Source organism: Anabrus simplex, chromosome 2 (genome assembly GCF_040414725.1).
Source record: "Anabrus simplex isolate iqAnaSimp1 chromosome 2, ASM4041472v1, whole genome shotgun sequence".
Taxonomy (NCBI): domain Eukaryota; kingdom Metazoa; phylum Arthropoda; class Insecta; order Orthoptera; family Tettigoniidae; genus Anabrus; species Anabrus simplex.
The window spans coordinates 627,328,540-627,356,406 of NC_090266.1; the positions used below are offsets into that span (position 1 = coordinate 627,328,540).

The following is a 27,867-nucleotide window of genomic DNA, read 5'->3' on the forward strand; positions in this document are numbered from 1 at the left end:
AGCGACCGTGGCCTTAATTAAGGTACAGGTGTGAAAATGGGAAACCACGGAAAACCATTTTCAGGGCTGCCGACAGTGGGGTTCGAACCTACTATCTCCCGAATACTGGATACTGGCCGCACTTAAGCGACTGCAGCTATCGAGCTCAGTTTCTAGAAGAGTCAACCCCGTAAAAGAAATACTGTACAAATAAAAATCAATTTTTATTATTTTTGATCCAGATGAACTGGAGATCAGGATTAATGAGAGCCGGATAAATGAGGTTATTGTGTAATTTTGTATCGGACATGTCCACAGTAAGAAGGAAATGTAACTTCTAACTTTCCACCATATGTAGAGTGTGTGTGCGTTTTTTTTTGTTTTTTTTTGAGAGAAAATCAGTGTAGAAAGTTGGGGAATAAGGTGCTACAATCTAGACTGTAAATAATTTTCTTTACGCTGGGTGAAATTGTAGTTTATAGGAAGGCCTAAAATGTAATTCTCAAATTTCTATGTTATTAGTGGTCCTGTTGGTAAACACTACGTAGTAAGGGTTATAGATAATACAGTTTTGGATCATTTATGTCATATACAGTTGTACTGTACTGGTTATGGTACCGGTAACAGAGATATTCATGAATTTAGACTTTTGTTGCTTAGTCCTTATCAACACCAAATCACAAGAAATTGGCTGAAAAGAATTGAATGAAAATCGGTATATAAAGTCAGGGACTAATACACTACAGTCTAGCTTATAAATAATTTTATTCACGATGGGTGAAACAGTAGTTTGGGGGAGAACATCAAATTTAATTCTCAAATATCTATGTTATTAGTGGTCCTATAAATAAATACCACACTGAGCAAGTGGCTGCATGGTTTGGGTAATGTAACTGTCAGCTTGCATTCGGGAGATAGTGAGTTTGAATTCCACTGTCAGCAGCCCTGAAGATGGAAAGCCCATAAAATTGATCAAAAATAACATTACATTGACTATTGTTTGTTGTAATGTGCTTTGTCTCATCTGTTGCCACTCATCTCCAATAGATGGCATTACTGCTGTTTGCCCAATTGAGCAGCCTGCTTGAATATTGGAGGGGAAGTAGCTGGGGAGTTGGATAACATTCTTTCTTAGCATGCCATTCCTCAGGTTCATACATGTTCTGATAATTATTTGTACTTGATGCCCTGGCTCATCATAGTATTCCAGCTTCTTGATCCCTGCTATGAGGTGCTGATAAGAATGAGGAGCATGCACACTTAACAGAAGACAACAGAGTAATGTTCACTGCTGTTTGTGGCCAGGTCATTCCAGCTCTGGAACTTGGCATGTTAGAACACCAGCATTGTTTTTTCATTAAAAAAGTGAGGAACTGTGCTGTTTTATATTTGATCCAAGCATTTTGAATGATAGCATTTCTTTTAAATGCAAAATCCCAGTTGGCTAAAAATTGTTTTCTGACAATATTTCTACAGTTCAACACTAACATTTTTGTGTCATCCATACTTGACTTCCAGATCCCCGTACCCTTACCCGCTCCCTAGACCACCCCGTTTCCCTGAATGTACCTCCCTATGACCCTTCTAAACAAATTTCCTAACTTATATGTACCACTGCGGTTTAAGTGAAGGCCATCTGAGTGCAGATCTCTCTCTCCTACCCACCCATTAGGATATAGAAATCTCTCCCAGTTTCCCACATACGCACTCCATAGTCTCATTTAAATCTCCAATCACCTTCCAGTCAGTAAACCTCCTGCACAGTATTCCACTGATAACAATCTCCGCTTCCTTAAACTTCACCCGTGCTGCATTTACCGGATCCCACACATCTCCAGCTATGCTGCTTGCCTTATGTTGTTCGTACCAACGTGAAGCACTACCACCTTCTCCTTTCCCTCCTCCTTCTCTTCTACTTTCCTCAACATTTGTTAACCAAATTCCTGGATAACACTCTACCTACCCCCTGCAGGTGGGGGACGCGCATGTAGAATACACCCGCGGTATCCCCTGCCTGTCGTAGGAGGAGACTAAAAGGGGCAACAAGGGATGATAAAAAAATTAGAACCATGAGACTACTTGTAATTAGTACCATCACGCAGGGAACACCATGGGTTGCATTTACTTGCGCGTAGTACCACTATGTTAGGTACGCAATAGGTTTGTGATTGGTAGCGACAGTGTGTGAATCAGGATGAGGGTTTTACAGTACCTGTGATTCGTACCCCTATATGAGCAACACCATGGGATGAGCGACACCATGGTTGCCTTGCCTGTGCTTAGTTTCCACTATGTGAGGAATACCACGGGATAGTTCGGGTCCCTGTGGTTAGTCCACTTATGTGAGGAACGCCATAGGTGTATGTTGCCTTTATAGGTTTGCGTTGCCTGTAAATAGCGCCGCATTGTGCGATACACCATAGGTCTGTGTTATATGTGCGCATTACACTACCTGTGAATAGTACCATAATGTGTGGAATACCGCGAGTCTACACTACTTTTCATTAGTACCGCCAAATGACAAATAGCATGGTTCTACTTTCGTAGTGATAAGTACCATTATGAGGGCCTGATGGCCTGGATTTTGGACCCGTTTCGACTACAAGCATAATCGATTCAGCATCGTGCTATAGAAACAGTCCCTTGGTCAGTAATACTCTTGTTTTGTGCCAGCTTCTGTGCATGTGAGGCACTGTGAGTTGGTTCTACTGATCATTTCAAATTCATATCCATCCATCCATCCATTCATTCTTCATCCTCACGTTTTGAATTCTGGTGAGTGGAGGCTTTTGGACTTTTAATTTGTCATAACATTTCGTCTCATTTTGTACCATTAGGGGCCGATGACCTTGATGTTAGACCCCTTTAAACAACAAGCATCATCATCATCAACACTCTACCCTGGTTCCCTTTCCTCCACACACTTTCCCCACAGACTGGATTCTTCTTCTTCTACTTTTTTTTCTGAGCTGAGATTAGAATTATTATTTTTTTTGTCTAAAGTGGAAATAATCTCTTAAAACCAAAGTTGGGCCTGTAGCGGAATGTTGTCCAGAAGTTCTGGCAGAGAAGACTGGTGAAAATGGAGATATCTAGAGCCAGTAAGCCAGTTGGTCATGCAGGTAGCTCTAATGATCCCAAGAAGCTGATCGCCCAAAATCACGACCCAAAGATTTATAGATAAACTGTGCTGGAATTGACCTTTTTGAATGGTATCAGGGTTTTCCTCTGCCCATGCATGGGGATCATTGTGAAAATTAATGATACCCTCCCAGGTAAAGAATGCCTCATCTGTAACTAACATGTCATACGGAAAGTCTGCATTACGTTCACGTTGTTGCAAGAACCAGGTACAGAATTCAGTTCTTGAAGATGCTTAACTCCCTGGAACTGGTATGGGTACAATAGCTGTTCAGACAATGTACTTTGTTCAGTCCAGATAAATGTACGTCTACCTACTTGCCGTGCCAAGCTCCTTGTTTGTATAGTTAGTTTCTCTTTGACAAGTCGTCAAATTCCACAGGATCACTATGCGGTCCATGACCCCTGATCCGATGATGAAATGAGCCTGTCTCCCAGAACCTTTGGTGCACAGCGGTGAATGTTTGGCTATCGGGAATACAGTGGTTTGGAATTTATTGTGTATACAGCTCCCTCACCGCATGTGCAGATTCTCCGGCTGCTCCATAAACAGGTGAATATCAGCTGATTTAGAACAAGTAAATGTTTTCATTGTGTAATCAATTGGCTACAGTGATGTTGTTAGTTGTATCTGTTCCACAGCTGAGGAACAGGCAGCGACAACATGCCAGCAATGACAGTGGGGGGAGGCAGTGGAACCTATATCCAGTGCTGCATTGACTTGTTCACACACCACCACTGTATGTAACATCGCTCGGATTGCTTGTGTAACAGCTGCGTCTGTTCCTTTCCTCATCTGATTGGTACATACAGAGTTAACAGTGTGTTGAGTTAAAAAAAAAAAAAAAGTACTTTTAAAGTAAACAACAAAAATACATTTACCAAGCGAGTTGGCCGTGCGGTTAAGGTCACGCAGCTGTGAGCTTGCATTCAGAGGATAATAGGTTCGAATCCCACTGTTGGCAGCCCTGAAGATGTTTTTCTGTGCTTTCCTATTTTTACTTTAATTAAGGCCATGGCTGCTTCTGTCCCACTCCTAGCCCTTTCCTATCCCATCGTTGACATAAGACCTATATACGTCGATGCGACCTAAAGCAAAGTTAAAAAAATAAAAGGGGTAGAGAATAAATTTTGGAATGAATCAATGGAACAATCATATGTAATAATAAGATAATAATAATAACAATAATAATAATAATAATAATAATAATAATAATAATAATAATAATAATAATACTCGCTCACTTCGTAGGCTTCTGAGGGACGTGAAGTTCCTGTGCCAATCTCACAATCCTGTTCCATCCTTTCTGATTTTGAGCCTGCTCTTCCCAGTTATCAGTTTGGAGGGTCTGGCATACCTTGTTGAGCTCCTTCTTCCAGGTGCTTCGGGGTCTTCCTGAAGGTCTTTTCCCATTAAGAGATCCCTTGCATAGATCTACTGGTGCTCTGTTATCCTGCATCCTCAGTACATCCATCATAATAATAATAATAATAATAATAATAATAATAATAATAATAATAATAATAATAATAATAATAATAATAATGACTACCCGTCAATGATGTTCTGCCTAGAAAACACTTCTCAGTGTTTATAATTATGGATCTCAACAGCTTTATAATGTCCTAAATATGATGAAATGGAAGCTCTAATGCTGGGCTGAGTAGCTGGGATGGTAGAGCGCTAGCTTTCTGACCCCAACTTGGCAGATTTGATTCGATTCCAGCTCAGTTCAGTGGTATTTGAAGGTACTCAGATGTCAGCCTTATGTCTGTAGATTTATTAGCATGTAAAATAACTTTGACAGGACAGCCTGGCTCCTCGGCATCTCCAAAAATCGTAGAAGTAGTAGTTGTTGTTATTATTATTATTATTATTATTATTATTATTATTATTATTATTATTATTGATGATGATGATGAAAGCTCTAATTAAACTGGTTAAGCTTACAGTCATCATTTTACCCACCGGCTCTTACTGTCCAATACAAGGCCTTCTATTGCAAATATCCAGCAGCAGTTTTATAACAGCTATTTATCCTTCAAGCAATTTGCAAAAGCATGGATGTAACTGCAGTCTTTGAAATTTGTGTCATCATTAACAATTCACTAAATCTAGGGATAGCAGTTTTTCTTTTGGTGTCCACCGTTCTTTCTTTGACCTGAAAATGTTATGAAAATGATATAGACAACTCGCATAGTCTGTCAGAAATTCAGTGTAAATTGACACAATAATGACATTGAAATGGTGCAGCCACTATTCATTAACTATTTCCCTTCATTTTTGTCAGCTTGGATCACTAAGTAATGTAGTCCGACTCGTTGGCTGAATGGTCAGCGTACTGGCCTTCGGTTCAGAGGGTCCCAAGTTCGATTCCCGGCCGGGTCGGGGATTTTAACCTTAATTGGTTAATTCCAATGGCACGGGGGCTGGGTGTATGTGTTGTCTTCATCATCATTTCATCCTCATCATGATGTGCAGGTTGCCTATGGGCATCAGATAGAAAGACCTGCACCTGGCGAGCCAAACCCGTCCTGGGATATCCCGGCACTAAAAGCCATATGACATTTCATTTCACTAAGTAATGTTATTGGTGTCTTATAAATCATCCACAACTGCACAACAGTTGATTCACATATATGTGCTGGTACAGATGTTCAACATCACATACTATATGTATGTATGTCCATAATAATAATAATAATAATAATAATAATAATAATAATAATAATAATAATAATAATAATAATAATAATAATGACTACCCGTCAATGATGTTCTGCCTAGAGAACACTTCTCAGTGTTTATAACTATGGATCTCAACAGTTTTATAATGTCCTAAATATGATGAAATGGAAGCTCTAATGCTGGGCTGAGTAGCTGGGATCATAGAGCGCTAGCTCGACGGCAATGTGAGAAGGTACAAGAGTGGAAAGGATTACATGCACTTCTCACAGAGTATCCTAGACCTGTTGTCGAGTACAGTTAGTCATCATCTCGCATGTGTGTCCTTCCTTCCCTACTTCCCAAGTGGCCAGGGGAATACTGCACAGCAACCTGAGTCGGCCTGTGATAGCAAACAGGTTCAGCAACCCCTATAATCCGCTACTGTAAGTTAACACGTAACTCCACGGCATGAGGACAGTATGACGTAATGGGCTTTTCCTACTATGGCCATTCAAAACACATTAGGTCCTGAAATATTTGGCTCATTTATAGGGAAACTAATAGAATAAGATAAAACGTACATAGCATATCTTGTGAGTTGTATTTTCCTTTACTGACTAGCAAAATATCTGCACATATGCCCCTAACACCTTGGATATCCTAAACTTACGAAAAAACAACAACATGTAATACCAAGTTCAATAAAGGTTGCAGAAATGCAGAATACCCAAGAGTGAGCGTGGGTGGTCACCCTCAAACAACAGCGCTACAAAAAACGGCTCAACCAGCGGAGGGTTAATATTCTTGGCTATGGTGTGTTAGAAGCCATCGTAGGAAATAAGAAGTGACTTCTTGTTTATTGTTTCAAGGTGAGAGCAATTGAGGCCACAGAGTGACAATAGTAGTGCAAATAAAGGAATACAAAGACGGTTGTTCATTCAAGATATTGACCTTTAGATTCTCCTAATCACCACAAGTAAGACAATATCTTGCTCTCTTGGTTTCCGTTTTCAGTTTTCACTGCCCCTTATATATGATCTCTGCCTCCCATTTGATAGCAAGAATATGAGATCCTGTTGGGAAGATGAGAATGACATGCTTTGCAGTTCAACTTCATAGTATTTTCTCAACGCCTATTTGCACCATATGACCCACCTAATCAGTTATTGAAAGCGTATTTCTTATATTATCTATTAAACTAAGTTGAATGATTTATTTTCGATAATGCAGTGTGGAACTTGACAATGCTGTTAAGATGAATCCTGACATCAATGGTAGCCTTCAGCTCCAACCTGATCTCAATCGGTCTTGTGCTGCAAAACTTGCCAGAAGTGAAGTTCATGTGCAGCTCTGGAAGAGAATGACCTTTTGTTTTTTCCTTCTCATGTATGTAAGAGTCTGTTCACTGTTGTGCGTGATTTCATTGTGGCAGTGTACTGTGTGGTGTGATGTTAGTTAATTAGGCCCTCTTTACTAATGTTGTTGTCACATAACGAAAGCAAGATGGCCACCGAATGTTGAGTGTTTCAAGAAAAATTGACTCACGATTACTTTTTTGTTTTCAAGGAAAGTACACCACTTTGTCGTTGTTGCCACAAAATAATAATAATAATGTTGTATGGCTTTTAGTGCCGGGATATCCCAGGACGGGTTCGGCTCGCCAGATACAGGTCTTTCTATTTGACGCCTGTAGGCGACCTGTGTGTCGTAATGAGGATGAAATGATGATGAAGACAGCACATACACCCAGCCCCCGTGCCATTCGAATTAACCAATTAAGGTTAAAATCCCCGACCCGGCCGGGAATCGAACCCGGGACCCTCTGAACCGAAGGCCAGTATGCTGACCGTTCAGCCAACGAGTCGGATGTTGCCACAAAAGTATAGTAGTAATGAAGGAGTATAACATTAAAAGGCATTAAAAAGCATTATTTATTGTTTGCTACCGGGCGAGTTGGCCGTGCGCGTAGAGGCGCGCGGCTGTGGGCTTGCATCCGGGAGATAGTAGGTTCGAATCCCACTATCGGCAGCCCTGAAGATGGTTTTCCGTGGTGTCCCATTTTCACACCAGGCAAATACTGAGGCTGTACCTTAATTAAGGCCACGGCCGCTTCCTTCCAACTCCTAGGCCTTTCCTATCCCATCGTCGCCATAAGACCTATGTGTGTAGCAAAAAAAAAAAGATTGTTTGCTAGGGCAGCTTCGCCAAGGCAAAATAAGAAACCTGAAGAAAAACTTGTCTGGTCACAAACAGTTTAAAAACAAAAAAAAGCATTGTTAATGAAATTGGCTGTGACAGTTTCACTGTAAGTAAAAAAGTTGTTAAATGCTGCAAGTCTTATTCTGGCAGTGACTTTGTGAAAGTGGCAGTTGCAGATGTTTTGTGTCCAGATAAAGGAGGCTTCTTGAAACAAATAAGTTTGTCACGCTGGACAGTTGGTAGGTGCATAGATAATGTGGCAGATGATATTAAATCAAACATAAAGGGCATTATCAATGCATTCGAGGCATTCTCAGTGGCTGTGGATGAATGCTGTGATGTCATGGACACAGTTTGATTGGCTATTTCCATACAAGGTGTGGATAAGGAGTTCCGCTGCACAGAATGCTTGCCTTGCAACCTATGAAAAATGCATTTGATATACCGTATTTGCTCGCATATAACATGCACTTTTTTGACAAAAAATAAGTGTGAACATTTTTGGTGCATGATATATGCGGGGATTTGTGTGCAGTTTCTTTGCAATCATTTAAGAAAAAGCTGTGAAAAGAACAGATAGGGAATCTGCAACCTGGACGACTGCCCTAAATGCAGATCAGTAGTGATTGATTGATTGATTGATTGATTGATTGATTGATTGATTGATTGATTGATTGCAACAAAATCAGTTTTCATTTCCTGAAGACGTTTCTTTGTGTCTTTCACCAAGTGTCCGCGGAAACTGTCCCACACTAGCATTGCTGGGCGTCGAAGCAGTGCCCCTGTCCATGCTTCCCACACCGTATGGATCCCGTCCTGGACAAGAGCTGTATCCATCCATCCATCCTTTCTCTTGAACCCGTACATGAATGCCTTTGCAAAACTTTGCTTTAGGCACTGTTTTTCTTTTGAAAATAATGTACGGTGGCAATTATCTTCTGTCTGCGGTCATTGCTAGCATGACAGTGCAACGCTACTTATCACACCCAGTTGTACGTACAAGCACGCTAGATTCTCCCTTGTTATTGATGGTAGTGTTGCATATCATGTCGAAGTTTATCGGGGTTTGATCTGCATTGCCAATTTGAGATAAGTGGTAATTGTTTTTCTTCCACATTGCTATCACATGGCGATGAAAATCTATGATTTTGTCACTGAAATCTCTTGTCATGCTCTGGCAGAGAGATGTTCGCCTTCGCAGACACAATCCCTTTCGTGTCATGAATCTTCGGATCCAAGCCTGGCTCACTTTCAGATCCGAACAGCTGATTCCTCCTTTAATCGCTAGTTTGCGCGCTTTGAAATGTACCTAGCATCTCGTGCGAGATACTATATCCATCATTTCACAACCCTGTAATGTAATGAAGCAGTTCGTCTTCCAGTTCAGGAAACTTACCACTTTTTGGCCCTCTGAATGCCTTACGTGTTCAGTTGGTGGCTTCTAGCGCGGCTTTCTGTTTATGCTAGTAGCGAACATTAAACTCAGTGACACTGAATTCTCGACCGGCAGCTCTGTTACTATGTTCTTCAGCATATTTTATCACTTTGAGTTTAAACCCAGCCGTAAAACTCCCACATTTCTTCATAGCTTAAAGATCGACCTACTCAAGAAAACTTAACTGAGAAACAACAATAAAACGTGAAGACAGAATACTGGTACTGTCGACACTACGACAGATGGACGATACCTAATACCGTGATCACTTGACTGCCTGGGGAGGGAAACGCTCCCAGTTCACATGATCAGCTCTGCCGGACAGTAGCAATAAGCATATTGACAAAGATGGAAGAGTGAGAGCGATGGCTGAGTGTTACTGACTGGCTAGGAACGTGGCCTTGGGACGGGGGGTTTGCAAGTTAGGTATTTTTGTTACAACAGCTAGCCTCGACCATTCTGCAGGTAGAAAGAAATGCAGCTTCTTCTTGTACTGTCTCGTACAAAGTACCGTAATAGCAATTGGTACAGTCCCGATATTTAATGTACACACGTCCACAGAATACCTAAACTTTATTTATGATGTCAGAAATTAATACGAGTTATGTGTGGGGATTTTTTCCTGCAATTTCAAATGTTAAAAATGAGGTGCAAGATATACACGGTGGCGAGATACATGCAAGCAAATACAGTATTCCAGCTGAAATGGGAAAATGAGCAGTCAGTGGTTGGATTAAATGCGAGAGCTCCACAGAAAATAAAGGAAGAGTTCCTCAGCAGAGAAACTGATATCAATGTGTATTTTATTTCATTTATTTTCACTGTATTTTGCATCAGGAGAATCTTTGTGCCAAAACACTGAAATTTGCCCATGTTATGAATACAGTAGTATCTTGTGTTAAGTTTATCGAGACAAAAGGTCTCAACCACTACCACTTTAAACAATTTGTAAATAAAATAATCAGAAGTACAGTGATTGAGCAAAATAAATTTGCTGCAGTATTCCTATAATCTGATAAATGAGGTGGCACTTACTTTTCATGGACTTGAAAGGAAAACTTCTGACACAGTTAGGCGATGAAAAATGGCTGTGTGATTTTGCGTTCCTTGTGGATATTACCTGTCACTTAAATATTCTGAATTCAAAGTTGCAAACACAAGTTCAATTTACTCCTGAACTTCAGGTATATGTGAAATCCTTTGAGAGGAAACTGAACCTGTGGGGAAATCAAATGAGAAATAAACATTCCTGTCTAGGCGAATGGCGTAGTTGTTAGGCCCTTTTAAACAACAGTATTCAATATCACAAAATTTCTTGTCACTTTCCAACCTACCAGGCTAGTTGGCCATGCGGTTAGGGATACGCAGCTGTGAGCTTGCATCCGGGAGATAGTGGGTTCAAACCCCACTGTCGGTAGCCCTGAAGATGGTTTTCCATGGTTTCCCATTTTCAAACAAGGCAAATGCTGGGGCAGTACCTTAATTAAGGCCACAGCCGCTTCCTTCCCACTCCTAGGCCTTTCCTATCCCATTGTCGCCATAAGACCTATCTTTGTCGGTGCGACGTAAAACAAAATTGTAAAAAAAAACTTTCCAACCCTGTTGCAGCAGGGTAAATCATTCAGTAACACCGCTTTATACGCAGACCAGTAGACATATTTGCTTGAAGAATTTAATGTCAGATTTTGTGACTAGAGTAAGGAAGAATTTAATTTCTGTATTTCCTTATCACCATTCAGCATTGACGTGAGTAGTGCTCTTGACATTTTGCAAATGGAATTTTTTGAATTCAGAAGGATGTTGTTTTGAAAGGAGTATTAAAGGACACCTGCCTAAAAGATTTTCATGTAAAATTCTTCCCATTCAAGAAGTACCCCAACTTACCTACTTTCAATGTGAGGAGAATGGTACCCATCAAAGTTTAGAGGAAGGTCCACCTGTTCAATACCACTAGTTTAATAGTGTCCTATATCACTGGTACTAGTTTCGACCCTACATACATTGAGTCATCTTCAGCCATGATCTAATTGGAAACATATTTACATACTACGATATATCTTATTACTAGTAAATTATTGCGCAACAAAAAATAACGTTTATAAAGATCTTTATAGCAATCTGACACCAGCTGATAAAGGCAACATTTCATGTCGTCACCCAAGTGTTTCAGAAGTTCTGCGGGAATGTTATCTGGACCGGGTGCTTTCTTTTCCTGGAGACTGTGTAGTACTGCATTAAACTCTGAAGATGTGATTGAGGGACCCTTTCTGCATTTGTCTATCTCATGTTTTTTTTTCAGTGTAGCTGGTTGTATTATTTACATCGTTTCCTTGGTACAGGACTTCAGTGTATACTTTCCAACGTTCACAGATTTCTTCGGTGTTGAACAGGAGGTTTCCCATTTTATCTTTAACTATGGAGCTTCTGGTTTTTGGTTTGTGTTGTAGGGTTCTGATATTTAAATGTGCCTTTTCCACCTGTCCTCTGATCATGTCCTTTTCTATAATCTCGCTTGTCTCCTTCATCCAGTTCTCCTTTGCCTCGCAACACTTTGTTGTGATCTGGTTTCTAATTTCTTTGTACCTTTCTCTAATCCGTACTCTCCTCTCCTTTTTTCTTTCGCGAATAAGGTTCATGATTTCATTAGTCATCCATAGCTTCCTCGGCTGTAACTGTCTTCTTCCCAGAACTTCTTCAGCAGCCTCCGTTATACCATTCCTTACTTCCTCCCATTTTGCACTCTGTGTGCCTTCTATATGCCAGTGTTCTTTAAACTTTGTGTTCCATTTGTACTGGATCAATTTCATATTCATCTTTAGCTTAATGTCACACTTGGCTATTACAAGATTGTGGTCACTGTCCACATCAGGTTCTGGATAGCTGTGACTGGATTTAATCTGGTTTCAAAATCGCTGTCTGACTAATATATAATCAATCTGATATTGTGCATTATCTGCAGGTGCTTTCCGTGTGTATCTTCTTCAGACAGGTACTTCAAAGAATGTCTTTGTTTTAACCATGTCATGTTGTTCACAAAATTCTAAAAGTCTCTGACTTCTTTTGTTCATGTTCCCTAATCTGAATTTACCAGCATATTTCAAGCTGTTATGTGAACCTACAGAGGCATTGAAATCACCCATTATGACCACATTATCTTTATTTCCTATGAGTTCCAACAAGCTTTCAGTTTGCTCATAGACTACCTCTACCTCTTCGTCGGAACTGTTTGATGTTGGACAGTATACTTGAATGATCACTAGATCAACTGGAGTGGCTTTCACTTTGATCACCATCAATCTGTCACTTACATGATATGTGTTGATCACGTAACTGGATAATTTTCTTCGCAAGATAATAACAACTCCATTCATTCCTGACTTTTTACTTCCACTGTAAATTATTCTGAATTCGTCTGAACAGAAGTCCCCATTTCCTGACCACTTTTTTTCACATATTCCTAAAATATCAAGTGCTGTTTCTTGCATTGCGATTTTGATTTCTTCTAGTTTTCCTATTCTTAGTAACGTTTTCACATTCCAAGTCCCTAAATTGAATTTATTACACACTTTCCTGCAAGGATATCGTTGGATGACGACCTGAGGGGCCTTGCAGCCATGCCCTCTCCTGCCAGATCTTGGATTCCAAAGCCCATGATCAGTATTTTCAGTTTCGCTCATGCTTCTATCCATGACTGCTAATCTTGGGATTTTGCTTGTGCAGTGGTTTCCCGTTGCCTTCTGCACATCAGGTTAACAGCCGCCTCTAACCTGGAGAAGAGACGCTGCCCACAAGCTGCCGACTATGGGTCAGACGCTTGCAGTTATGAATTCCAGTGGCATTTCCTCTGCTGAGGGTTCATCGTCCTACTAAGAGGACTCCTCTGCCCGAAGCCATTGGTCTTCTCAGTTGGCTGGGTTATTTCCCGCTGCTCAACACTTAGCGTTGAGACGCTGGCTGTACGGCGTACTCAATTACCGTAGCAGGATATACCTGGCCAGACCATATATAGGACACTATATTAAACTAATGTTATTGAATAGGTGAACCTTTCTCTACCCTTTGATAGTGGTCAGTTGTCAATGCAGATCATAATGAAATTCATAACTTATGTGAGGAGAATTGTATTGTTTGGCAGCATGTACCTACACGTATGTGAGCAAATATTCTCATGCATGAAGTGCATTAAATCCAAAGAGAGGGCAAGGATAATTGATGTTTGCCTTGAAAGCAAGCCTCCATGTTGTAACATCCAGTGTATCACCAACATTGAGAAACTCGTTCCGAACATAAAAGGTGAAGTTTCCCACTAATATGGCGTGTAAATTCATTTTTCTGCTTTTCTTAAGTAAGTAAATATTTTGTTACTGTTATAACATTTTTTTGTATTTTTTTTTTTTTTTTTTGCTAGGGGTTTTACGTCGCACCGACACAGATAGGTCTAATGGCGACGATTTTGTATTGTTGGGATGTTATTGTACTATAAACAAATTTCTTCATTCTGTGTACCTATTAACTCTTTCTGGTCTAGCTCGCAGCAGCCAAAATTACATTCAGGCCGCGCTGCGGGCATAGCCCGTAGTAAGGTTTGACAATTCACTAAAAATCGAGAACGAGCTGTGCACGCATTCTGGTGGTTACATCGTGTTTCTTCTTGTATTATTTACGAGAGTATTTAAGCAGATGGCAGTATTATGTGTCTAAGTCAGAGAATTTATGATATTTTCGATCAACATGCATCAGTAGATGCTGTCACTCAGTGAGCTCTAAGACATGGCTTCTCGCGGCAAACATGTGCTTGACGAAAGTGATATTTTTGATATTTTATGATATATTATAAGTTTATGTGCAAATGAATATATTATTGACATATGAATTTGAAACAACTTCTTATATTTCATTATGATTGGAGTTCGTTTTACGGCCTAGCGCATGTTCCCGCGTATTTCATATTTGCGTGAATACGTAAGATTGTCTACATATTAGTAAAGTTGTCTGTTTAGAAGACTGTATTTTCTCTTTCTCAGAAGTCTTTTGTTGTAAATGGAACAATAATTTTACATTTGAGTAACTTTTGACAAAATTTATCAATTAAAATAAAATTTCATATGATCTCCCATTTTCATTAATGTAATTATTATTATTATTATTGAAAAGTTATAATTTTATATTGTACTCATTATTTTTGTTGTTTTGTAATTGCAATGCACAATTTATGTTAGCAAGATAGGGTAAATATAACAGTATATCAGAAAACTGTACTTGCTTAGTTATCTGTCAGACCTTTCCTCCATTCGCAAAACGTGGTAAAATATATAAACAATTTTAAAATCTCAAGTGATAGTTGACATGATACAAGCAGCGTTTTTCAAAATTAGATGCTCAAGCAAGCACAAAGAAAAAAGAATCATGCAAATATCTCCTACAGGTACAGAGATATAATGTTTTAAAAATCCTTAAAAATGCCCAGTCCAGAACGTTTGTAAGGGATATTAAGGCCCAGACTGGAATGGGTTAAATTCTTGTAATGTCATGCATGGCCTGCAACACCAGTGAGTCCTCCGTGATTGGCCCACTCCCTGTTCCAACTTGTACATGGGTGCATTGCAAGGAGCTGTAAACTATTACAGTGACTGTTTCTTTCTTTTCTTTTCTTTTCTTTTCTTTTCTTTTCTTTTCTTTTCTTCTAATGTGGTTCATCTATCCTAGTATGGGATTAGGAGTTACGGATACATTTTTCAATCATAGGGCCCTTTTCTTTTCTTTTCTTTTCTTTTCTTTTCTTTTCTTCATGGATACTTTGCTGATATAAAAGTTTATCTCTGTATGAACCTTGCAGTGAAGCATGCGGTACTTACCTTTATAGCCGAACTTACGAGTACGCATTCTACGAGATGATCTCAGAAGCCAGAGTTGAACAGTTTTATTTCTCACCATGAAATTTTATATTGGCTATGTCGAGTGAACCTTTCATTATTCATTTTAAGGAAATATTGAGATAAACACCTCTTAAAATTGTGAGATACATGAAGAATATTCCTACTCGCAGATTATTACACTACATTGAACCAGTGACTAAATACATATACCTATTCCTAAAATGAAATATCAGGATTATCAACAATCATTATAATAGTGCATTACAGAACATTTGGAGATCATTACATTTATCATATTTTATTATTCATATTTTATATCACTACAGTTTTATTGTATTACAAGTAAATTATTGTGCAAAAAAAAAAAAAAAAACCATTTATATATAATATGTATCTTTTTTGTAGATGTTTCAGTATTTTGAAACTATTATATGTCATGTTGTAGGTAAAGCTCATCGCGATACCCAAACTTCACACATTAGGAATAGTAGACAAAATACTTTATCAGATAAATGTACACAAATTTGGAAGCAAGATTTTTATATTCCCACTATCAGTGACAAAGTTCTCCCTGCAAGAACATATGTAGCATCTCAAGAAGTGGAAAGCGGAGACGCACTAGAGGATAAAGTAAGTCTGCTACTGCGTAAGCATGTGAAGTGTAGTTCTTTGTTTAGTATTGTAGGTATGTGGTGTGTGTACTTACAAGCACCAGTAGCAGTTTTAGTAGTTATTCACTTTGCTCCTCAGCATTCAGTTCACTTTGCTCCTCAGCATTCATCTTCAAACCCCTGTAAATAAATTAAGTACATTCATTATTATCTGTTAGGAACCACATTCCTTAACTTTCATCATTTCCTATGTCTCCCTCTGCTTCTCTTATCCTCTATAATCAAGCCCAATAGTTTCCTAAGATAAGGAAACTTAACACCGTTTATTTGAAATGTCATGATCTCATCTGTTTAGTCAGTCCATTCGGTGTGTTAATTCCTAACTTAACGTTATCTTTTATGATGCGTACTCCTACTACTTTTTTTTTTTACCAATAGGCTTTCTTGCTACTTACTTGTCTGTATACTTCAGTTTATGAACAAGATATTCTAGAAGCCACCCAACTTCATTACAGCAAAGCTGACCTGAAAACTGACCACTGTGAGAGAAATTTAGTCTGCAAACTGGGTTCCTTTCTGCAAAATACAGAATATTGTGACAGAGAGCTTGCGGATCTAGCTACGCTATATCTTGATACGATTTTCTCTCTTTCTCTCTCTTTTCATTCTGAGATGAAAAATACAGTGAGTCTCACGTATGAGTTGGCCAGCTGCACAGCGGATGTGGATGCAGCAGTCAGAGCTGTTACTCTCGAGCGATTGGATACAATGTCTGCACAACTGAAACCTCATCTGTGTAGTGATTCAGGTTATCACAATTACAATGAAAATAAGCATCTTCCTCATCACAGGCGAAGTTGGAAATGTCGCCCTGCATCCACACAACTTTGGCATCTTCTTAGGAAAATTTCTCTCACGGTCATCGGTTCAGGTTCCAAAATAGACTTAACCTCTCTCTGGATATATACATTGAATTCTTCTAATGTGGTTCATCTATCCTAGTATGGGATTAGAAGTTACGGATACATTTTTCAATCATAGGGCTATTCACCACTACACATGGGATGGGCATTGCAGCTAGCTGCGGCATAGCTGAGCAGTCTGTCACAGACACCAGTGTCTTGAAGATGGCAACGCGTCGCGAGTTAACAGACTTTGAACGTGGGATGATCATCGGCGCACGGCGCATGGGTCATAGCAGTGCGTAAATTACATGCAGATTCGGGTTTCTGAGGTCAACAGTGTCAAGGGTGGATCTTTAATATCGCAGAGAGGATGTTACCACCCACGTAAACCGCTGCACGGGAAGACCAAAGGTGTTTAACGAACGGACATTACGTCGCCTCCACAGAACCATACTGGGCACTCGACGAGCTACTGTGAGTCAGATCACCGTCCAGTTGAATGTTGGGAGTCAGGAACCCATTTCTACCAGGACTGTAAGGAGGCAACTACACCGCATAGACTTCACCAGTTGACAACCAACTGACGCAGTTTCACGATTAGATATTCAGAGCACATTAACGCTGTAAGATATACAGTAAAACCTCGTTAATTCGAAATTGTTGGGACTCAAAAATCGGACTTCGAATTACGTGATTTCGAATTAACCGCCAATTCGCAATTCAGAAGTACCAACCCTTGCCGCGTTACAAAATATTCTAAGGCCCGTTACTGCATGCAGTTAACCTTGATTCACAGTTTATACCTTTCAAATGCCATGAAAAAAGAACTATTTCCAAAATGTATCCAAGAAGGTGCATTTGCAGTATTCAAATAATGCACTCGGATATCTGATTGCTAAACATAACCTCACGCAACGAAAGAAAGGAAAAAAAGCACGATTCGAAGACGAGGAGAAATCTATGCTGTCTCCCATGTGCAAGTGCTTTATTAATTGGATTACTATACTGTATGCATTTAGATGCCTTGTATTTACACAGAAAGTAACCGATGCCCTTAAAATCGAACTTTTCTATGACACTATCCTTGTACGATTTCCCGCCATGGCACTTTTCTCGTACTTCAGAAATGTAAACACTTGCCACGTCACAAAGTATTGTAAGATCCATTAATACATGCAATCACCTCGATTCACAGTTTAAACCTTCCAAATGCCATGGAAAAAACTATTTCCGAAATGTATCCAACAAGGTGCATTTACAATGTTCAAATAATGCACTTGGATAAATCACTGACAAACATAACCTCACGCAACGAAAGAAAAAATATCGCACAATTCAAAGACGAGGATAAATTATGCCAGTTCCCCTGTGCAAATGCATTATTTTTTGGATTTCTGTACTGTTTGCATTTTTATTATAGATGCTTTGTACTGGCATGGAAAGTGCCCGACGCTCTTAAAACATTGTGGCTTATCGAACTTTCCTATGACGAGGGGATAAAGTATCTCGCTTCCATGTGCATTGCAACGCACTACTATGACCCCCATACCTCACACTAGGGATGGGCCACTCGATCGCCTGCTCGAGCAGGCTCGAGTGCTGACGTCACGAACTGGTGTGTCGAGCGTGGTCGAGCCAGATCGAGCAACACGGAATCCCCTCATGACGTAGGCTTGCATGTGCGCTAAGCAGGAGTGTGTGTTAGGGCTCGAGCCACAATTCCGTCTGCACTCATTCTCGTTGATATTCACCTTCCGGCACTACGCGTAGAGTAGAAGTAGAGTCATTAGCAATAGCGTCCATTCTACAGAAATACATACGTACCGTAAGTCATAGTGGACGCATCAGTTTATTAAATCCATATATGCCCAGAATTACTTTTTTTTTAGCAAATGGAAGTGACTGCTCGACATGGCGATGAGCTCTGCATAGTGATAGTATTTGTGTAGTTTTCCTTTCGTTACTTGGTCGCTACTTTCATTTTTGGTTCTTCTGAACATTGTATGTATCATTTTAATAATATATTCTGTTCAGTTTTATTATAATGCTATATTTACTATTTCTCCTACATAATAAAAAATGTGAACAGACCTGAAGTCCTGCGTCCGATATAATATAACTGGGTTTTTTGCTATTGGTTTTACGTCGCACCGACACAGATAGGTGTTATGGCGACGATGGGATAGGAAAGGTGTTAAGAGTGGGAAGGAAGCGGCCGTAGCCTTAATTAAGCTACAGCCCCAGCATTTGCCTGGTGTGAAAATGGGAAACCACGGAAAACCACTTCGAGGATGGCTGAGGTGGGAATCAAACCCACCTCTACTCAGTTGACCTCCAGAGGCTGAGTGGACCCCGTTCCAGCCCTCGTACCACTTTTCAAATTGCGTGGCAGAGCCGGGAATCGAACCCGGACCTCCGGGGGTGGCGGCTAATCACGCTAACCACTACACCACAGAGGCGGACTTACTTACATATTACGCCGTATAATTTCTCAGGCGATAATATTACTCTAGGATAACAACCATATAATCCATATACTCCTATGTTGTGTAAGGGATTCAATGTATTCCGTTAATAATGTTAAGGCGTTATCATTATAAATATTATTTTCATGGTACGAAATGTAATAAGCTATTTCTGAAATTGCCGGGTGAGGATATAGTTTGTTCAGTTGTGTTCCTGTACACACACTGGTTTCATTTCATTAGCATTAAAAGAGCAAAGAAGATTGCCACTCATCTGATTTAGTACAAGGTAATCACTCATAGATGGCAGGCCATACTCCTGCTCGAGTACTGCTCGACCTAGATCAAGCAGTGACGTCATCAGCTCGAGCCGCTCGAGCTGCGCTCATGCCCATCCCTACCTCACACTTGTACGATTTCCTGGCTGGCAATTTCTTCTTTAAAACCATAAGACCGTTTGGGCTCGCATTAAAATAAAGCAATGCAGTTTCACCGGCAATGACAATATTGTTCGGTGCCTACGAATTTATTATATGAGCCACGTTTTTTCGTCAACTGTCAGTATCGCCAGTGTTCGCGGATTCTTTTTTCCCGCACATTGCCTGTTGCGTGATATTACGGCGTTCCTTAAAAGGTTGAATTCCGATTTCATTCAACTTAGCAATCATGAAGCGCACTGTAGACCCACCGAAGTGAGTGTAAGTGCAGAAAGCTACCCCTCCACGTTCCGGAAAGCGCGTTGTATTATGACACGGAGCGGATAAATTTCGAGTTGAAATTACTCTGTAACATACTATTGTTTTAAAATGTAAAGGCAGTTTCGAATTAAAAGTCTGAATTTCGGTAATGGGGCCGACATTGTATTTCGAATTACGAATTATCCGTATTTCGAATTAAACCATTGAAATAACATGCAAAACTGTATCTCATGTTTCCGGGAATGAGAGTTTCTTCGAATTAGGCGGGATTTTGAATTAACCGATTTCGAATTATCGAGGTTCTACTGTAATAGGTTTTCTGCAATACGTCAACACATCTCTGACTCCAACCACAAGTTTACCGACATTGAACATGACTTAGAGATCCTTCAAATGGCCAATAAAGGGCCTCTCATGCATGTAATTGAAAATTGTTTTATCCATTTCGATCAATACTTTAATCCTAACTTCAACTTAAATGATATTTCTGAGAAGCCGAATATCCTTTATGATTTCTTAATTAACTTGTTTAAAAATATCAGATTTCCAAACACTAGTGCTATCTTTCAAGCCATGTGCAATACGCATCCCCGTCACTTACCCCCACTACCTCATCACTCTGCCCCACCATAGCCCTACTCCCCAGCTTTAGCTCCTTATCTTTCCCCTTCCCCTCCTCTCACTTTCCCTTCCCCTCTGCTACTCGGCCTCCATTATTGCTCTCTTCATTAGCCCAGCTCCTCTCCTTTCAACAACTGTGCCATCACGCTGCTCAAGGTGAGTTTGCCTCTTTTCCCTTATCTTTCTTTTGGCTATGCACTTTTATATCACGCCTAATTTGGCTTTCACTCTTTTCGTCAAGTCTCCACGTTTCCATACTCTGAACTGGAAATCGTGACGTTGATTCAAATTATGATCTTTATACGACCACATTGTTGGCTTCGAAACCACCTGAATTAAGCCTGTTAATTACCACAACATAAGAGAACAAGGTTTATTCTTCCCACTGATAATATATATTACCTCATGATCTATGCACCTCAAGCTGGACTATTCTCTTATTTATCAAGACTCAACAACTGGGATACTTTCTCAAAAATTTTATATTTTACGGTCAGGCGCACCTCATCATTTCAACTGGTTATAATCTAACAGTGACTTTACAGGTGCTGTCATGTGTTTTAGATGGTCATACGCACCATACCCTTATCATTTTAACGTTACATTTAAAATTTGTCTTAGCAGGTGCATTCTAGTGTTGTATATAGATACACCTTATGTTCTACAAACCTCAAGCTGGACTATTTTCTTGTGTATCATACCTTAACAATCGTGTTATCTTCTCTGATTTGCTTTCATTGTTTTAACTTGTTACAATTTAACTTTTAACATTAGTCCTTGTATTTGCTGTCATGTGTTTTATATTTTAACTAGTCATAGTTTAACATTTGTCTTGTAGGTGTTATCATGTGTTATTATATATTGCTATTTGATAAGTTATATTTTGCTCAATTGATTCGTTGGCTAATGATGACGTGCAATGAGCGTCGAAGCTGGTACCAATCTTCTTTAAACATTATGTGATATATACTCACATCCCTCCTCTGCGAACCATGTGACCTTGCCGCGGTGGGGAGGCTTGCGTGTCCCAATGATGCAGATAGCCGAGCCGCAGGTGCAACCATATCGGATGGGTATCTGTTGAGAGACCAGACTAACGAATGGTTCATCGAAAGGGGGGTAGCAGCCTTTCGGTTGTTGCAAGGGCGGCAGTCTAGATGATTGACTGATACGGCCTTGTAATAATACTCAACATGGCTTAGCTGTGTTGATACTGCTACACGGCTGAAAGCAACGGGAAACTACAGCCGTAACCACCTTCCGAGGACATGCAGCTCTCTCTGTATGAAAGATGTACTGATGATGGCTTACTCCCGGGTAAAATATTCCGGAGGTAAACTAGTCCCCCATTCGGATCTCCGGGTGGGGACTACACGAGAGGGGGCGATCATCAGGAAGATGGATACTGACATTCTGCGAGTCGGAGCGTGGAATGTTAGGAGTTTGAATCGTTGTGGTAGGTTAGAGAATCTGAAAAGGGAGATGGATAGGCTAAAGTTAGATGTAGTTGGTATAAGTGAAGTACGTTGGCAGGAAGAACAGGATTTTTGGTCAGGCGACTACCGAATTATCAACACGAAATCAAACAGGGGTAATGCAGGAGTTGGTTTAATAATGAATAAGAAAATAGGGCAGCGGATAAGCTACTACGACCAGCATAGTGAAAGAATTATTGTCGCCAAGATAGACACCAAACCAATGCCCACCACAATAGTGCAGGTCTATATGCCTACTAGTTCAGTGGATGATGAAGAAATTGAAAGAATATATGAGGAGATAGAAGATTTAATACAATATGTCAAAGGTGACGAGAATCTAATTGTGATGGGAGACTGGAACGCAGTGGTAGGCCAAGGAAGAGAAGGTAGCACAGTAGGAGAATTTGGATTGGGACAAAGGAACGAAAGAGGAAGTCGGCTGGTTGAATTCTGCACTGACCATAATTTAGTCCTCGCCAATACTTGGTTCAAACACCACAAACGACGGCTGTATACGTGGACGAGACCTGGAGACACTGGAAGGTATCAAATAGACTTCATTATGATTAGGCAGAGATTCAGAAACCAGGTGTTGGATTGCAAAACTTTCCCAGGAGCAGACGTGGACTCTGACCACAACTTGTTGGTCATGAAATGCCATCTGAAGTTGAAGAAATTGAAGAAAGGAAAGAATGCAAAAAGAATGGGATCTAGACAAGTTGAAAGAAAAGAGTGTGATGGATCGTTTCAAGGAACATGTTGCACAAGGACTAAATGAAAAGGCCGAAAGAAACACAGTAGAGGAAGAGTGGAGAGTCATGAAAAATGAAGTCAGTAGGGCTGCTGAAGAAATGTTAGGAAGGAAGAAAAGATCAACTAAGAATCAGTGGATAACTCAGGAGATACTAGACTTGATTGATGAACGACGAAAATACAAGAATGCTAGAAATGAAGAGGGCAGAAAAGAATACAGGCGATTAAAGAATCAAGTGGATAGAAAGTGCAAGGTAGCTAAGGAAGAATGGCTGAAGGAGAAGTGCAAGGATGTCGAAGGCTGTATGGTCCTGGGAAAGGTAGATGCTGCATACAGGAAAATCAAGGAAACCTTTGGAGAAAGGAAATCTAGGTGCATGAATATTAAGAGCTCAGATGGAAAGCCACTTCTAGGGAAAGAAGACAAAGCAGAAAGATGGCAGGAGCATATCCAACAGTTGTATCAAGGTAACGATGTAGATAATTTCGTTCTGGAACATGAAGAGGCTGTTGATACTGATGAAATGGGAGACCCAATTTTGAGGTCAAAGTTTGACAGAGCTGTGAGTGACCTAAATAGGAACAAGGCACCTGGAATTGATGATATTCCCTCTGAATTACTGACTGCCTTAGGAGAAACCAGCATGGTAAGGTTATTTCATTTAGTGTGCAAGATGTATGAGACAGGAGATGTCCCATCCGATTTTCGGCAGAATGTTGTTATACCTATTCCCAAGAAAGCCGGTGCTGACAGGTGTGAAAACTACCGCACTATTAGTTTAGTATCTCATGCCTGCAAAATTTTAACACGTATTATTTACAGAAGAATGGAAAAACAAGTTGAAGCTGAGTTGGGGGAAGATCAATTTGGCTTCAGAAGAAATGTAGGAACACGTGAAGCAATCCTGACTTTACGTCTGATCTTAGAGGATCGAATCAAGAAGGACAAGCCCACGTACATGGCATTCGTAGTTCTAGAAAAGGCATTCGATAATGTTGATTGGACCAGGCTATTTAAGATTCTGAAGATGATAGGGATCAGATACCGAGAACGAAGAATTATCTACAACCTGTATAAAAATCAGTCTGCAGTGATAAGAATCGAGGGCTTTGAAAAAGAAGCAGCAATCCAGAAAGGAGTGAGGCAAGGCTGCAGTTTGTCCCCTCTCCTTTTCAATGTTTACATAGAACAGGCAGTAAAGGAAATCCAAGAGAAATTTGGAAAGGGAATCACAGTCCAAGGAGAGGAAATCAAAACCTTGAGATTTGCCGATGATATTGTTATTTTATCTGAGACTGCAGAAGATCTCGAGAAGTTGCTGAATGGTATGGATGAAGTCTTAGGTAAGGAGTACAAGATGAAAATAAATAAGTCCAAAACAAAAGTAATGGAGTGCAGTCGAACGAAGGCAGGTGATATAGGAAATATTAGATTAGGAAACGAAGTCTTAAAGGAAGTAGATGAATATTGTTACTTGGGTAGTAAAATAACCAACGATGGCAGAAGTAAGGAGGACATAAAATGCAGACTAGCACAAGCAAGGAAGAGCTTTCTTAAGAAAAGAAATTTGCTCACTTCAAACATTGATATCGGAATTAGAAAGATGTTTTTGAAGACTTTTGTGTGGAGCGTGGCATTGTATGGAAGTGAAACATGGACGATAACTAGCTCAGAAAGAAAGAGAATAGAAGCTTTTGAAATGTGGTGTTATAGAAGAATGCTGAAGGTGAGATGGATAGATCGAATCACGAATGAAGAGATACTGAATCGAATTGGTGAGAGGAGATCGATTTGGCTAAATTTGACGAGAAGAAGAGATAGAATGATAGGACACATCTTAAGACACCCAGGACTTGTTCAGTTGGTTTTTGAAGGAAGTGTAGGTGGCAAGAACGGTAGGGGTAGACCAAGGTATGAATATGACAAACAGATTAGAGCAGATGTAGGATGCAATAGTTACGTAGAAATGAAAAGGTTAGCACAGGATAGGGTGGCATGGAGAGCTGCATCAAACCAGTCTATGGACTGATGACTCAAACAACAACAACATACTCACATCAATAAACATTCATCGTATTGAAAAGATGGACCTTCAACTTTTTCATTTTACTAATTTTTTGTCCGATGAGCTTATCTGTGAGCAAGGGAACGGGAAGGATTGCAACAAATATCGAGGTATTTCAGTGATCAGTTACTGGGCAAGGTGTTCACTGGCACTTGGGATGGGAGGGTGCGATGAGTGTTTGAAAGTAACTTAGATGAAAAGCTATGTGGTTTTAGACCACAGAGGGGCTGTCAGGATGAAATTTTCAGCATGTGCCAGGTAATTGAAAATGCTACGAGAGGAATACAGTCACATTTTCTACATTTAGAGAAGGCATACTGTACCGTACCCAGGGGTAAATACCCTCTAGGACGATGCCTCCATTCCTGTATGAACATCCGACTAACTCAGGGTTGGGCAGAGTGTGGGTTGGTTGTCGATCGGGTCAGGACAAAAGTCGAAGTTCTACACTAAAATAGCAATCAATGACAGGAAATGGAGGTATAACACGAATGAGAAACAATCATAGGGGGTAAGATGGATTTATTAATAAATATCCCCGATCAAAACACATGAAAATAATTGAATCAAGAAAAAGGATAAAAATTTGTAAAAAAAATGAACTCAAAGTATTAAAATAAGTCAAAATTAGAAACGTTAATTGAATGATTATACAAATTTGACATTAAAAAAACAAGTTCCACAAAGAACATTATATAAATCAAGACTGAGTTTCTTCTTATAGTCCAATGTTTATGTTGTATGGCAACAAGTGTACGCAAACACTGCCATGTGGTATTTCCGTATGGAGTTTCACACTATCGCATCCCAACGATACGGTTTCAAAGTTAAGTTAATCCCGAGAGTCGTCGAAATTACAATTAGATAAAAATTACATTATACAGAAAAGTTACGATGGAAAGAAAAATAATTAAGACGCAATGGACGCTATGTAATTTATGTAAAATACTAGGGGCAAATCCTACACTATATTTACAACAATTCAAATAATCAAACTAAACATATATATACATCGGATATCGAATAAAGTCTTAAATGCTACACTGATTCTAATGTGAATCCCGGTTCACTGCAAAAGATCTAGACAGAACTAGATAAACCAACAATACTTCAGCACTCGGGCTGTTCCCTTTAAAACAACGAGACAAGGTATACAATCACAAATAATAATGTAAACATCATCCTGTAAGGGAAAAACATATAAATAACCCTTGATATCATGAAGAAAGCAATGGGCAACATTGCCTCCTTCTGCTGCGTTTGAGCGCTCAACAGCGCGGTCATCCGTCATGTACTTCCGGGTAAATTACGAGCTGTAAAGAAATGTTGAACTCCACTATGCTAGAGATTGGATTTTGTCTCCCGAGGCCGCCACAAGGAAATACTGTCTCCTTCGCACATACAGATAAACACAGGCCAGGAATCAGCTTGTCATGAGATAACGCCTTTCATCAACTACACGGAAACTCACGTATATTCATTCCTTCTTAGCATGCTTGGGCCATTTAACAACATCAGACTCAATAGTCTGGAATTAACACTGTCCATTCTGATCACAATATACACTCAGAAGACACTAGGCAGGCACACACATCTGCACAATACTCTTTATCTTGTCAGGCATACACTCAGCCTGCACCAATACATTATAATTCAGCATGCAATTACTATCTCAATTCCTCATAAATCCCACTGGCCTTTCCACATAATGAGACGCAGTTCAAGTCCTTGGCAGACCACCAGGCAAACAGAATCCAACTTAACTTCAAAGATCTTATTTTAACAACGACGTTCTGCAGCTCCTTCTGGCAGCTTCTGTAAAACCATGCATCATGCAAAATAGCTATACCTGTCTCTCTGAATAACCAAAATAAAATGAACTGATACGTGTTTGACGTAATATAAAAATGAACCTGTCGATCTAGCCCTTCTAGCATATATTTAAGGAAAACTCGGAATATCCTACGCTAAGTAATATACACAAATAAACAACAACTAATCCTATCAATCCCTCATTTTCCCAAACATCTACTCATAAAGCAAAATAAAAATAAAATAAACATGCATTATTCTCGTATCCGAATCTATCATAATAACAAAATTAAACAAAGGCATGCCGTCAGGCTTACTTTACATGAAAATAAAAATTCTATCTACACTGCTCTAGTACCTTAACATAACTTACATATCATGCCATAAATAATACATGCGCCTTACTTTACATGACTCTCGGGAAACCAGGATAGCAGCTTACATCCCCACTAATTTAGGGATCTACTCCATGTTAATCACAGCATTAACATGTGTGAATGCACTTCCTTCCTCTGCAGGCGTATCCATCATTTTGCTGGAAAATAATCCATTGGAACACAGAAGACTATAGTTGATAATCTCTTCGCTGCTTAATGCTGCGAGCCAAAATACCCTTCTCTTTTTACCAGATCAGCTAACACACTGATTCACATATATTTTACACACTTCACTTAAAGGGTAAAAATACAGTTTAAAAAGCAGCCCACGGTTCGGTACGGAAGTTCCACGCGAATACGCGCCCGTCGCGAAATAGTGAAACAATAGCACGTTTCCACAACACTTGTTACTCAGCGGTCACTAAACACCGTCTTTATCAATTGAAAGTAAACTCTGCCAAAATTATACTATTTCATTTACTCAAGTACAGTAAATTATTGCGACTGCACAATTTAAAGTATCAATGAGGACCAGTTACTATTACTGGAATAACACCACGTTAATCACAATCTCCAGTCACAGAGTTAAACCATCCGCACTGTTCAAATCTTTACCACAGAGATACAGAATTAGTGCATCCGCACTGTTCAAATCTTTGCTATGGACTGACGCTCTCCAGAGCTAGGGTTACTGAGGAGGTTTCGGTGACGCCAATAATACTGGGGTTCCCGGGTGTCTGAACCAACCACCAATCAGAGAGTTCGTCATGTATGATGACACAA

General features: G+C 39.8%; 1 protein-coding gene across 1 annotated transcript in view; it reads left to right on the top strand.

Annotated features, from left to right (window-relative positions):
• The window catches only part of LOC136864281 (IQ motif and ubiquitin-like domain-containing protein), a 361,129-nt gene that overhangs the window by 158,549 nt on the left and 174,713 nt on the right, over positions 1 to 27,867 (top strand). Inside the window, exon 4 of the mRNA XM_067141057.2 lies at positions 15,744 to 15,928. Coding sequence (XP_066997158.2) covers positions 15,744 to 15,928 — 185 coding nt within the window. The remainder of the gene's footprint in view (positions 1 to 15,743; positions 15,929 to 27,867) is intronic.